General features: G+C 50.9%; 1 protein-coding gene across 3 annotated transcripts; it reads left to right on the forward strand.

Annotated features, from left to right (window-relative positions):
- The first annotated feature begins 757 nt into the window (after positions 1 to 757).
- Positions 758 to 12044, forward strand: LIN37 (lin-37 DREAM MuvB core complex component). Of its 3 annotated transcripts, none has more exons than XM_044435014.1 (10): positions 758 to 1077; positions 2120 to 2174; positions 2645 to 2720; positions 3275 to 3325; positions 5971 to 6000; positions 7355 to 7440; positions 8445 to 8611; positions 9208 to 9354; positions 11627 to 11700; positions 11849 to 12044. In XM_044435014.1, exons 2-10 carry the CDS (start codon positions 2141 to 2143, stop codon positions 11928 to 11930), a joined length of 747 nt encoding a protein of 248 aa, XP_044290949.1. In that variant the 5' UTR covers positions 758 to 1077; positions 2120 to 2140; the 3' UTR covers positions 11931 to 12044. The 3 variants fall into 3 exon arrangements, with proteins under 3 accessions (XP_044290949.1, XP_044290951.1, XP_044290950.1); XM_044435015.1 differs by lacking the exon at positions 758 to 1077 and adding an exon at positions 1085 to 1129; XM_044435016.1 differs by lacking the exon at positions 5971 to 6000.

Here is a 12044-nt window from a genome sequence, read left to right on the forward strand (position 1 = left end):
CTCTAGGCAATTGGCTCCACTGTTGTATTGCTCTGACAGTGAGGAATCTTTTCCTGATATACAGTCTGAATTTGGTGTGCTGCAACTTGAGTGCATTGCCCCGTGTCCTGCGCTCTGGGATGACCGAGAAAAGATCCTGTCCTCCCTCTTTGTGACAGCCCTTCAAGTACTTGTAGAGTGTTATCCTGTCTCCCCTCGATCTTCTCTTCTTGAGGCTAAGCATACCAGTTTTTTCAATCTCCCCTCATAAGGCTTTCATAATAACCAAAACACAAAGGAGGGACGGTGGAAGCAATTTTAAAAAGTCCAAACATCTCTCCAAAGGGTGTTCAGATGCCTCATAGCTTCAACATCTGGCCATACCTTTGGAGTTGTGTGTGTCTCTTCCCCATCCCCCTGCTTTTTCATACGACCCACGCTGACGAAGCATTTAGGAGAACTCGAAAACTTGTTCTTGCTACGGAATTTCAGTGGGTGCTAATAAAGTGCTTGGAATCCCGTGGACGAACAGCGCCGAGGAGTCCAGAAAGAGTGAAAGAACTACAACTCCTCCGAGGAAATACCGAAAACTGTACTACCCAGGGGGGAAACGCAGCTCTTCCGAGCCACCGAAATAGCTGTGCTATTGCTGCTCGCAGCAAAGAACAAGCTGCAGCTATTGGGCCGAAGTTTGCCGGGCCCGGCAAGTGCCTACAACTCCCAGCATGCAGTGCGCCAGAGGCGGTTTTTCTGCATTCGTCCGAACGGGGATCCGGGAAGGGGCGATCCGTGGGGAGGTTGTCGGCTCGCCGCTGGCGTTTGCAGGAGGCGTCCGGGAGCGCACAGCGGCGGAGAGAACGAGCGGGACGCTCCGCCTGGGCTTTTGGAGCAGCGGGACCCGGCCGGCTCTAGTCCCCCTGGCGCAGCTCCTTCCAAGCGGAAGGAGAGCAAAAGTCCGGGAAGCAGCCGGCCAGGGCAGCCCTTCGCGAGCGACGGCAAACGGTGCGAAGAGTCTCGGGCGGCTGAAAGGCCAGCGGAAGGCGAGGGGCAGAAGCCGGGCAGGCAGGATCCTGCCTCATTTCTTCTGGTGCAGGAAGGGTAGGTGGTTACCGAGAGATTAAGGCTGCAGGCTGTGCGCGTCTACCTGGAAGTAAGCCCCGCCGAGCTCGGTGAAACTTCGGGGTCGATGCAGATACGATGGCACTGGAAATGGCGGGGGCCGCAGGCTGTGAAATGCAAGAGCTTTGTGCAGGGAAATAGATCCAATGCAAGTGGATCCAAAATCATAATCTTGGATTAAAAGACATGCATCTCTACATTTCTTGCATTTGATGTCTCTCTTTTGAGGCTTCACTGTTTACGCCTTTCCCTCCTCTCTGTTGATGGGTGTATCAGTATGACAGTCCAACTACGCTGCATATGCGTAGGCTTGTTTTGCTTCTGGAGGTACGATGCTAAGCACTAAATTGTCATATAGTGAAATGAGGGTGCAGTCCTCTTGATGTTAGACAGAAAAAAAGCAAAAAGATGACATGATAGAGCTTGATGTGTCAGATGAAAGCTGGGAAAGCGAATGCTATCTGTTGATTGCTGATTGCCATAAGAATTTTTTTCCTGTGTTTAAAAACAAACAGGTTCCCTTACCACTTTAGAAGACCAGCATTTGAGGATGTTGCATGGTGAAAATGTAGGCTTTTGAGTCAGACAGCACTCTTTTTTGTGTTATTGGTGAAATAATGGAAGAGGACTAATGAAAACACCAGAAGTTTCTGACTAAATTGTCCTATATGGTGGCTGTTATTGTTATATTTTGAGTCCTACATATAGGATACATATTAAAATACATCCTGAGTTATATCTAGATCTATTCTCCAACTTTCTAGCCCTTGGAAAACTAGTGTTGCAAGATTCTAAGGTTTCTCCAAACCCTTCTTGTATACTTTTCTATAATATTCGAACACAGCTGCCCTCCTGGAATGCATCTTGTTTATTGAAAAGCCTCATAGCTCATGATTTATCTTATGCGTTATGTCACTACATCATTTTTGTACTTCTTGTTAACCAATGCTTGTTAAGAATATTTCCTTACCAAATTGGAGATGTGTGGATTACTGTTATTTTTCCCCCCTTCCTCTTGCAGGCAACTGAGTCTGTGGTAAACATGCTGCATACGAAAGTGAAGATAGAAAAGACGGGTAGGATGCAAGGATACTTTGTACCTTAAATCGAAGGGACAACTAGCTGTTATGCAATGATTTTCACAGACCTTCTGCAGTGTAGGCAACAGAGGAAAGTGGTGGGCAACCCAGATGGAGCCATAGCTAGTTTGCCCTGTAGTTTTCCAGCTCCAGGGTGTGCTAACCGATGCATCGGGAACATGGCCTATTTTCCCTCTCCAGCACCTCCCATGAAATTCTAGAGGGTTGTAAAACCTTCTGGAGCAGCCTTCTGGGGGTCACTGGTGGCTGTAGGGGTGGTGGGAATTAGCAGAAACTGCCTTTGTTCTCCTGGCAGAAGCTTGCTGAGAGTGAGCTGCTTTTGGGATTTCTGGAACCAAGCCAGTGGAAGGATCCTGTGGTGTTCTGAAAAATAGGGATGGGAGGTTGCTTGAAATACCTTTTGCAAAACTTATTTCTCTCTCCTTTCCTTTGGGGCTCTGCCTCAGATCTAGAGACAGCCAATGCTCGGAACCGCCTTGAAGCAGTGTTGCAGTGTTTGCTGGAGAAAACCGATGTTGATCGGTAAATATCACAAGTTACTTTGGGTTCAGAGGTGGGTGTTCTCTAACCTTCATTCAAGGATCAGAGAATGACTTATCTCCCAGTATGTGAAGGACCGTCACATAGACCAGTGGTGGGGAACTGACCACTTCTTGGGTGGTGCTGATGTAACCTCACATGGGAGGAAGGCCTGCATGCCTTTGAGGGTATTTTGCAACTCAGATTCAGGCTGGACATTAGGAGAAGCTTCCGCGCTGTCAGAGCAACATAACAGGGGAACCAGCTGCCTGGAGAGGTGGTGGGCTGTCCCACACTGGAGGCATTCAAAAAGAAACTGGACAGCCATCTGAGTGGGATGGTGTAATGTGGTGTCCTGCAGCCACAGGGGGTTGGACCTGATGGTCCTTCATGGCCCCTTCCAACTCTACTATTCTATAATTCTGTGATTCCTGTAAAAAGTAACAGCTTTGGCAGCCAGGAAACTATAGGTGAAAAGCCAGCCCTCCCCTCCCCTCCCCTCCCCTCGGATGAGGCTGCTGACTTCCTGCTTCCTCTTTTCTGACTCTTCTCTCCAGGGAACAAATGGAAGAGGACTCTGGAAAGACACAGTCGGATGGGCTCAGCAAGTAAGGAGAGCTTGGGGTGCTCTGTGGCTTCCTTTCCCGTTGTTTTTGCTGAGCTTGCTGACCATGGTGTTCAAGGTTGGGGGCGGGGCTGCTGCCAAACTTAAGCCTTTTCAGATAGCTTCAGTAATATGCTAGCGATGTTCGAGGTGGTAGGAGGTCACCTGTTCCCAGAACTCTGGAGATTAAACTCCCCCTGCTGAATCCAGCTGAGATACAGTATACTCCAGGGATAGGGAACCTTTGGCCCTCCAGATGTTGCTGTAGCTCCCATAATTCCTGGCCAATGAGAACTGGCGTCCAGCCACACCAGGAGACCCACAGGTGCCTTGGCTTTCTCCTGGTCCAGCATCCTGTCTCCAACAGAGGCCTAGAGAGACACCCCTGGAAAAAACCAGTGGGGAAGAATGGTGATGGCCGGCCAACCAGAAAGGTTGCTAGCCCACCTTCAAGGATAACACCCTTATAGGAAAGTACTGTGAACATAAAATCATATTTCAACAGTGATATGAGCCTGGGGGTGGAATTCAACCTGAACATGGTTGTCCTCCATATTTAAAGGGTGGGCCCAGTATGTAATCTAGGGGTGCAGAACCTCCAGCTGTGGAGCTAAATCAAGCAGCCCCCTTTCCCCACCCGCCTCTTATTTGGTAGCTTCCTGGCTTTTGTGTAGCTTCCCTCCCCCACTTCTAAAAGATTGGAATGCCCCATCCTAAGTCCAGGAAGTGCTTTCAGCTAAAATGTGCTTGTGATTTGGTCAGTTCCATTTCCTTTTGGCTCCATCTTTTGCCATCATCTCATCCACCATGGCAATGTAGCCCTTGAGAGCGTCCCTGAAAATAAAATTGTCCTTCAGGCTAAATGAGGTTGTTGATGTAACTATTTGTTTCTTAGGGGGCCAACCAAAACTGAAAGAAGAACTCGGAAAGTTAATTTTGCTGTTGGTCTCCATTTGTAAAAGAGGTTCATTTTTCTAGCCTGCCTTAAAAGGCATTTTACACAGCTTCATTCCTTAATAACATGTTGGTTCATGTGTGTTTGATGACTTGCTGAGTTGTCTTTCCATGAGATCATGTGCTTTGGCTATTGACCCATGACATATTGTACCTGGTTAGATTATAGTAGATTAATAGCAACATCCTTAAATAGGCTGTAGGAGCCTCTCTCCATCTTGAGACTTCTATCCCCAAAACAGCCTTCTAAAAGAGAAGTCTAAATTAATGCACGCAACCGCAATCTTATATTTATCGACAAACCAAACAACAATTTACAGCACCATCCATGGTTTCAGAAAATGCATCCTGAAATAAGCTCCTTTAAAAACCTCTATTGGAAAGGGCATGGACAGATGACTTATAGGGTTACACAGGAGGGTGTGGGGTCACCACCAAAAAGGTCCTGTCTCTTCATCCTAGCCATCTAACAGATCTGTGAAGCAGACTGACTTGAGGGCCTCCAAAGCTAATCCTAGGGTGCAGGCATATTTGTATAGGCGGTGATAGATAATCCCATTCATAGTTCTCACCAGTGACTGTTACCCAGTGGTATCAGGTTTAGTGGATGATGTGATTCTATGTGTGTTTATGCAGACAAACCCAACTTCCTATGGCTCTCAGTAGGCCCAATCAGCTCTTTTCTTTTCAGACTTGCATACGGTGGCAGTTTAAGCTGCCTTCCACTGCCTGTACCATCTTCTTGAGTTCAGCTGAACAGAAATGGGCAGATCATACTTCTGGCACAGTCAGGGCATATTCTAAAATGGTTGAAAAAGATGGGTTTTTTTCTTTTTAAGAGAGACCCTCCTCCTCCACAGAGAATCATGACTTTAGCTTGGGGCTGACTTGTGTTCCTCCAGATGTTTGGGCCTACAACTCCCATAAGTCCACACCAAGGACTGTGCTGGTTCAGCCTGATGAGATTGACAGTTTGGCAAGGCTGGAGGGCCACACGTTCCCTCTCCTTGCTTTAAATCATAGATTTGTATTTCTTGCAGCTTTGATCAACCCCTTTGCTTTTCTCTTGCTTCCAAAGTGTCACAGAATGTGGGAGCAACCCTACATTGGGTGAGAAACCTTAAGGGGTCAATATCTGGCTGTCTGGGATTCCCCAGATGGCCACATCCCTTTCTCCTGCAGCCAGTGATCAGCTGAGCAATGTCCTGGCTTTTGGACAGTTTGCTCCTCATGCTAAAAGATATATATGTTTCTGCTAAGGCTCAGTTACCATCAGTAAATGCTGAAAGCCAAAATATGCTGGTGAGGATTTCAGGCCATGCCTCTTTTGTCTTCAGCCCCGTCCATCTCTCAAAAGTGGCCCCAGAGAGCAATAGAGTCCAATCCTTCTGCACCCCCAATGCATAATTTGCAAAAACCTGCTGTGTGGCTTTCTTTCTTTTTTAGCAGGGCTAACAAAAATGCTTTAATGTTTTAAAGTGCTCTTCATTGATGAATTATTTCTTAGGAGGGCTTTAAAACTGGAGCTGATCTCTGCAGGTGGTTCAGGGAGAGCAGTGTGCTCGGGGCCCCAAACTCAGATGCTGGTTAATGCGCTTTGGGGACCAGCTCTCCTGGAAAGCAAGTTTTCTCTTCTTGCTGGTGAGGCTCTTGCATTCTGGGCAGTTCCTAATCCCTCTTGCTTTGCGGTTGCAGGGACTCTTCTCCTACTGCCACTGGAAAGAGGTATGGCTCACTGCATCATCTTTCCTGCCTTGCACAGGAGATGGGAGATTTAGACCATTTTTTCATGCCACCCATTGTTCGTCCTTGGTTTCATCCAGGATCAAAAGCAGGGTGTGCAAAAGAGTGTGGGAATAAAAACTGTGCCTCTGCGCAGCTGACGTTTCCCTGTGACTGTTCCAGTGCCAAAGAGACCGGTTCATACAGTGGTTTCTTTCTTCAGCTCTGGGAACGCCTTATGTCCAAACCCTTTGCACAATTTTTGGAAGCGAGTTTATTTTTTGTTTTACTGTCTATCTGCAGAATGTCCATCTGCATATACAGATGTGTTGGAGACGGGTGCATTGATTCTGGCGTAAGCTTCCAAGGACCTTCGTTCAGGTCATTGGATGAGTGAAACCTTGTGCCAGAATAAATTTGCTTGGCTTTTCACTAGCACGAGATTCTGTTGTTTCCCCCTCTCAGAAATGGCACTTAGAAACCAGAAGCCAGGGAAGTGTGGTCTTGTTTTCAATTTGGTGTCGTTTGTGCTGATCTTACTGTTTATTACCCTATTTAAAGCACACACTTTATGCAGGAGCAAGTGATAGACTGTTGGCCAGACAGGATGTGACATGTTGCTTGCCTGTGCCTCGTTGATTTTTCTTGGAGGGGAGGCAGTGAAGTACGGAATGGAGCAGGGCTTTAACCCTTGGCCACACCCTGAGGATGCAGCCGCCTCCCCAAGTTCACCTGCAGTTCTCAACAGAAATAATGTTTGTGTGCCCAGGAGCATCTTCTCCAAGTGGAATGTCTGCTCATGCAAAGGGGATCCTCTCTGGGATCCATCGGGTGGCTTTGGTCCAAATACTCTTGTGAAGCACCCCTGTAGCCAGGAGACGATGTGCGAAGGCCACCCTTTGTGTCTCAGGAGCTGGCCCTGCAGTCCAGAGGCAGCTGAACCGCACACCCCTCCCTGGCGGAGCTTGATCACCTTGCGTCAGCGCCTTGTGTCCTGTAGCACACTTGCCAGCCGAGGCGGTTGCTTCTGTTCTTGGCCGCCTCGGGGGCCCTTCAGCCTGGGCCCTTGTTCCCAGGATAGGGGGAGAACCCCACACTTGCTCAGAGCAGTTAAGAGCCGTTTGCTAAAAAGAAATACCCGCCTCTTGGCTGTACCCCTTTTCCATTTGGCCCTGCCCACCACTGGGTTGTGTCCCCAGAGGGCTTCTCCAAAACGGAACGCAGCCCTCAGGCTGAGAGAGGTTCTGCACCCTGGCCAACACAGGGACTCCTGGCAGGAAGCGTGGAGGCCAGCTAACTCGGCTCAGCGCAAGGCCTGCAGCCAGGCGCATCTCTTCTAACCCTCCTGTGCTCTCAGGCCGTCCACCCGGTTCCCCCATCACCGCCGCAAGAAGAGGAAGGAGGCCGATGATGGACTCGCTGAAGGTGGCCAGCAGAAACAGAGTGAGTGAACCTGTTGGAAGCACCATGCTGGCTCTCGGGCCACGGAGCTGAGCTTTTGACTAGCCATTATTAAAGACAGAAGGAGCTCTTCTTTGGCCGCACATCCCTGATCGGAGCTAGCCAAGCGCTTGCAGGGCAGGCCATAATGCTGGCATCTATGCTTGCTCTCCTCTAGCCATCTAAAATGAGCTCCCTCAGGACGGGCTGCATTCACAGCTGCAGCTGATGGTGATCTAAATTTCTGAAGATGCCGAAGTTGTCTTCTGCACTGCTTTTGAGGAAGCGGCTGTTTGTCAGATCAGCATTGTCATGCCATGCCAGAAATCAGACCTCCCACCTGCAAAGCACGTGCTCTCCCATGGAGGAGTTCTCCCCCCCCCCCCGCCCAGGAATCTTCGGAGCTTGAACCTCCTGGGCCAGCCTTCCCTCCGCCTGGTGCGCCAAGCCCTCCATCATTTTAGGACTGAGCTGGGCGGCTTGCAGCCCTCCAGCTGTTTGGGCCTACAGCCCCTGACTGCATGGCGTGAAACTGCAGGCCAGTGCTAGCTCTGCTTGCATGCTTCCTCTGGACTAACGGGGCCTTTGGTTTCACAGCGGGAAAGGCTGTGTGATGCAGCGGTCGTAACAGAGCCAACAGTGCCCAGAACCAGCTTGGCCAACCTGGGCAGGGGTGCGGGGAGGGGTCCAGTGGTTTTCAGCTGCAGCTTCCTTTATCCTAGGCCATTTGCCGTGCTGGCTGGGGAAGCAGGTAGTCCCAAACATCTAGAGAGACCCAGGTTTGGGTGGGCAGCTCATGGCCTTCCAGATGTTCTGGTCCTCGGCTTCCATCAGTCCTCATATTAAGTTAGACTGACAAGGGCTTGTGGAAGATTCAGGCCAAGATTTCTGGTGGGCCGCATGTTGCCCACGCCAGGCATGAAACAAGGGCCTGGTTTGTTTACAGACAGCATGAAAGGGACAGCCTTACCAGGCTGTTTCTCCAGATATATGTCTACTTCCCACAGATACCTACATCATCAAGCTGTTTGACCGGAGTGTGGACCTGGCGCAGTTCTCCGAGAGCACACCTCTGTACCCGATCTGTCGTGCCTGGATGCGGAACAGTCCCATGGTGCGGGTGCAGGAGCGATCCCCGAGCCCCCTCTTGCCCTCCCTTCCTGAAGATGAGGAGGTACTGCGAACGAGGCTCCTGGCTGGAAAGGGGCGTTTTGTAAACTCATGGGACCCAAAGCAGAGCCCCGAACCTCTATTAGTGGCGCTTCTGGCGCTGGGCTTGAAAAGGTATCTTGGTACTTCTCACCACAGCTCTCAGAAGGAGGCGAGTGCTCTGAGCCCCAGGGGAGGGGTCTCTCTAACCACCCCCCAGCTCTTCTCTACATGCACCCCTTTGTATGAATAACAGGGCTGTAACCTTAGTCTAATCTACCTCCTCGGGTGGGTTGAGAGGCAATAAAAAGGGATTCTCCCCACCTGTATTTATTTGGTTTTCATCTGGAGGGCTTTATGCTGTATCTCAGCCAGAAAGGTTCCCAGGGGAGCCAATCCTTCGTGTTGGCTTGCAATCTAAAATGGTGCAACACAGCAGGAAAGGGGATTGGAGAGGGAGGAGAGGCAAAAATAATGATTCCAGCGCGGCTGGAATGGGGAGCCTGTGAGCTTCTCTGAGGGAGGAATGCCACAGTAAAGGAGGACTTGGAAGTGCATGAGGTGGGCGGGCTGAGCAGAGCTGAACCCCTGCCTTGTCTCTCCAAATGTGTTTTGAACCAGGGGTCTGCGGGGCTGAACGGGAAGAGCCAGGATGTGCACAAGCTTCCCCCGCCAACTTCTTGCCAGACAAACACCGCAGGGGAGCCGGTGAACCTGCGCATTCCGTCCCCACTCCAGCCTGAGGAGGCTAAAGTAGTGGTTGACACGGTCAGTTGGATGGAGGGGACAAGGAGGGGTTTTTTTTGGGGGGGGGGGGTCCACTGGTGCCAAACTGGAGCCAGCTTGAAAACGCCTGCTTGGTTTTCTCATCCCAACACAAAGACGTACGCAATGCACGCACTCCACCTCCCTTGGAATCTGCAGAAGCAGCCGCAGCAGCGAGGAGAAAGCTCGCCAGAGAGATTTTTTTGTCCCCAGTGGAAAGAATCTGTCCATTTCTCGGTTAAAAGAAATTGTGTGTGTGTGGGGGGGGGGGGGGGGGGGACGCGCAGCCCTTCCCTTCTAGCCATGCATCTTGCAGTGGGAAGGGTCCTGTCTGGGTAGAGATGTCCTTGCGCAGGCAGGGGCTGGAGTACAGGCAGGGGTCCGTTCTTGTGGCTGTTCGGTTCATGGCCAGTGGGGGGCAGTGAATCCTGGTTTGGGGGCATGGCTAGTTCATGTGCCCCGGGAACGCCTCCTAGACTGAGTAAACATGTGCCAAGAAGATTGTGTGTAAGACACACACACACCTTGAAACATGCCCTGCTCAAAACAACTCGGCTTCTTTTTCGGACTCTCGCCTCTGTTTTGAACATCAGCACAACGCTGGTGGCAGGTGCCGGATGTGAACTCACATCGCACTTGCACCGGCGGACTTTTTCAGTCCAGGCTTCCCGGCTGGAAAAGGCAAGCCCCACAGTGGGAAGAGGCCTGACAAGCTCGTCAAGCTCCATTCCAGCTCCAACGCTGCCCTGCAGTAGGCGGCATCCAGGACAGAGTGCAGATGTGCTGGAAGCTCCCCTCACCACTGGCTCCCTCGGTGGGCAGAGACATCCGCTTGTTTTTGGGCCACACTTTCGCACCCCTGTGCTACAGAAATGCCTGCGCAGGGTGGAGGTGGCGTTCGGCAGTTACATTGAGAGCCAGTGTGGTGTCGTGGGCACGAGCGTGGGACTGGGACTCAGGCGATCTGGTCCCCGCTCGGCCATGGAGCCAACTGGGTGACTTTGGGCCAGTCACAGACTCTCAGCCCAGCCTACCTCACAGGGTTGTTGTGGTGGGGATAAGATGGAGGAGGAGAATGATGTAAGCTGCCTTGAGCCCTTTGTAGGAAAAAGGCAGGATATAAATGGGGGGGGGGGGGATTGCACCCATGCCTTTTTAATAGTGTCTCAAGAGCAGCAAAGCTGGGGTAGGGGTGGGGGCTAGGGGAGGAGAGTGCTGAACCCTTTCCCTGCCCCCTCCCAAAACAACTTTTCCTGCTTAAAATGGGCTATTCATTTGCACCTATTCGCCATCTGTTCAACTCAGGGGTGGTTTCTCAGCCCTCTAGACCAGGGCTGAGCAGAGTGCAGGCTCTTGCCAGCAGCTTAGTTTTTGCTAGAGCCCTGAGATCCAACCAGCAAAGTGGGAGACAGCAGCCAGATCAGCAGGCATGCGCCACGAGTGGAAGACCCGGGTGGCCTTGAACCCGTGCACATTCCTGGAAGGTGCACTTGGTTGTCGTTACCAATTGCACAAGTCTTTCGGCATGTAGGTCCCATGGAGTTTGTTGGGTGCACTCTCAGACTGACTACACTCTGGTTCCAACTCAGTGAGCGTACTTGAATCTCTCTCTGTTCTTATTTTTGGGCTAACACAGCCTCTAAAAGTGAGTTCAATCAATTTAAAGTTGCATTTTCTGCTAGTTTAGACAGAAAGAAATGGCCACACACCCCAACCAGTAGCCCGGGACAGTCCGGCCTCTTTTCAGTGTAAACATGCACAGGATTGCAGCTTTAGGAAATGAGAGCATGAATACCTGCAACGGCTGAAACTGTAAGCCAATAATTACCGGATTTGAATTAAGCAAATTTGATTGACTTTATTTAGGGTTCCTCAAGATCAGGCAGTCCCTGTTCTTACATCCACCCACCACCAATACTCATTTATAGATTTTTAAAGATATATGAAATGTTATCGTCTGTTAGTAAAATAGGCAGGGGCCCATGACAGCTTATGTCTTAATGAAGGCGTTAGCCTCCAGATGTTTTGGGCTGCAACTCACATCTGCCCCAACCAGCATGGCCAATGGGCAGGGGTGCAGGGAGTGGTCACCGGAAACATCTGGCAGGTTTCGGGTTGGGGGAAGCTTGGTCAAGCGTATGCTTTTCTCTTTAGGCTGCTTGGATAATTGCGTCTAAGGTGCTTTTCTCCTCCTGCACACCAGGGCCTGTTCGCGGCCCTGCAGGGCAAGCAAAGTGCTGACTCCTTCTCTGGCTTTTCCCTCCACCACAAACAGGCTTCTGAAGCAGTGCCTTCAATGTCCAGCCTTATCTACAAGAACATGGAGCGATGGAAGAAGATCCGGCAGAGGTAGGAAAGCGGGACGTGGCCCTTGGGCCAGAGCCAGGAGGCTGGTGCGAGGGAGGCGTGGGGGTAGCGGGGGAGCCTCTGGTTGGAGGGTGGCGTGGCGCAGAGATCGCCCAGATCGCTGCTGACACGCGGCTTCCTCCGTGTGCAGGTGGAAAGAGGCTTCGCACAAGAATCAGCTGCGCTACACTGAGAGCATGAAGATCTTGAAGGAGATGTACGAGCGGCAGTGAGGAGCGGGTGCTTCAGTGGGCGGCTGGCATGCCCTTGCAGCACGCCAGTTCTCGGAGCCTCGCCTGCCCCTGCAGGTTGTGTGGTGTGAGAATAAATGGCATATTCAGACTGTG

This window comes from Varanus komodoensis, unplaced genomic scaffold (genome assembly GCF_004798865.1).
Source record: "Varanus komodoensis strain SLA01 unplaced genomic scaffold, ASM479886v1 scaffold29_1, whole genome shotgun sequence".
NCBI lineage: Eukaryota > Metazoa > Chordata > Lepidosauria > Squamata > Varanidae > Varanus > Varanus komodoensis.

Excerpts from the sequence above, each read along its gene's own strand:
- LIN37 (XM_044435014.1), top strand. The coding sequence starts at position 2,141 with ATGCTGCATACGAAAGTGAAGATAGAAAAGACGG. Across the intron at positions 2,721-3,274 it reads GAGAAAACCGATGTTGATCG|GGAACAAATGGAAGAGGACT; the intron begins GTAAATATCACA and ends TCTTCTCTCCAG. Across the intron at positions 6,001-7,354 it reads CCTACTGCCACTGGAAAGAG|GCCGTCCACCCGGTTCCCCC; the intron begins GTATGGCTCACT and ends CTGTGCTCTCAG.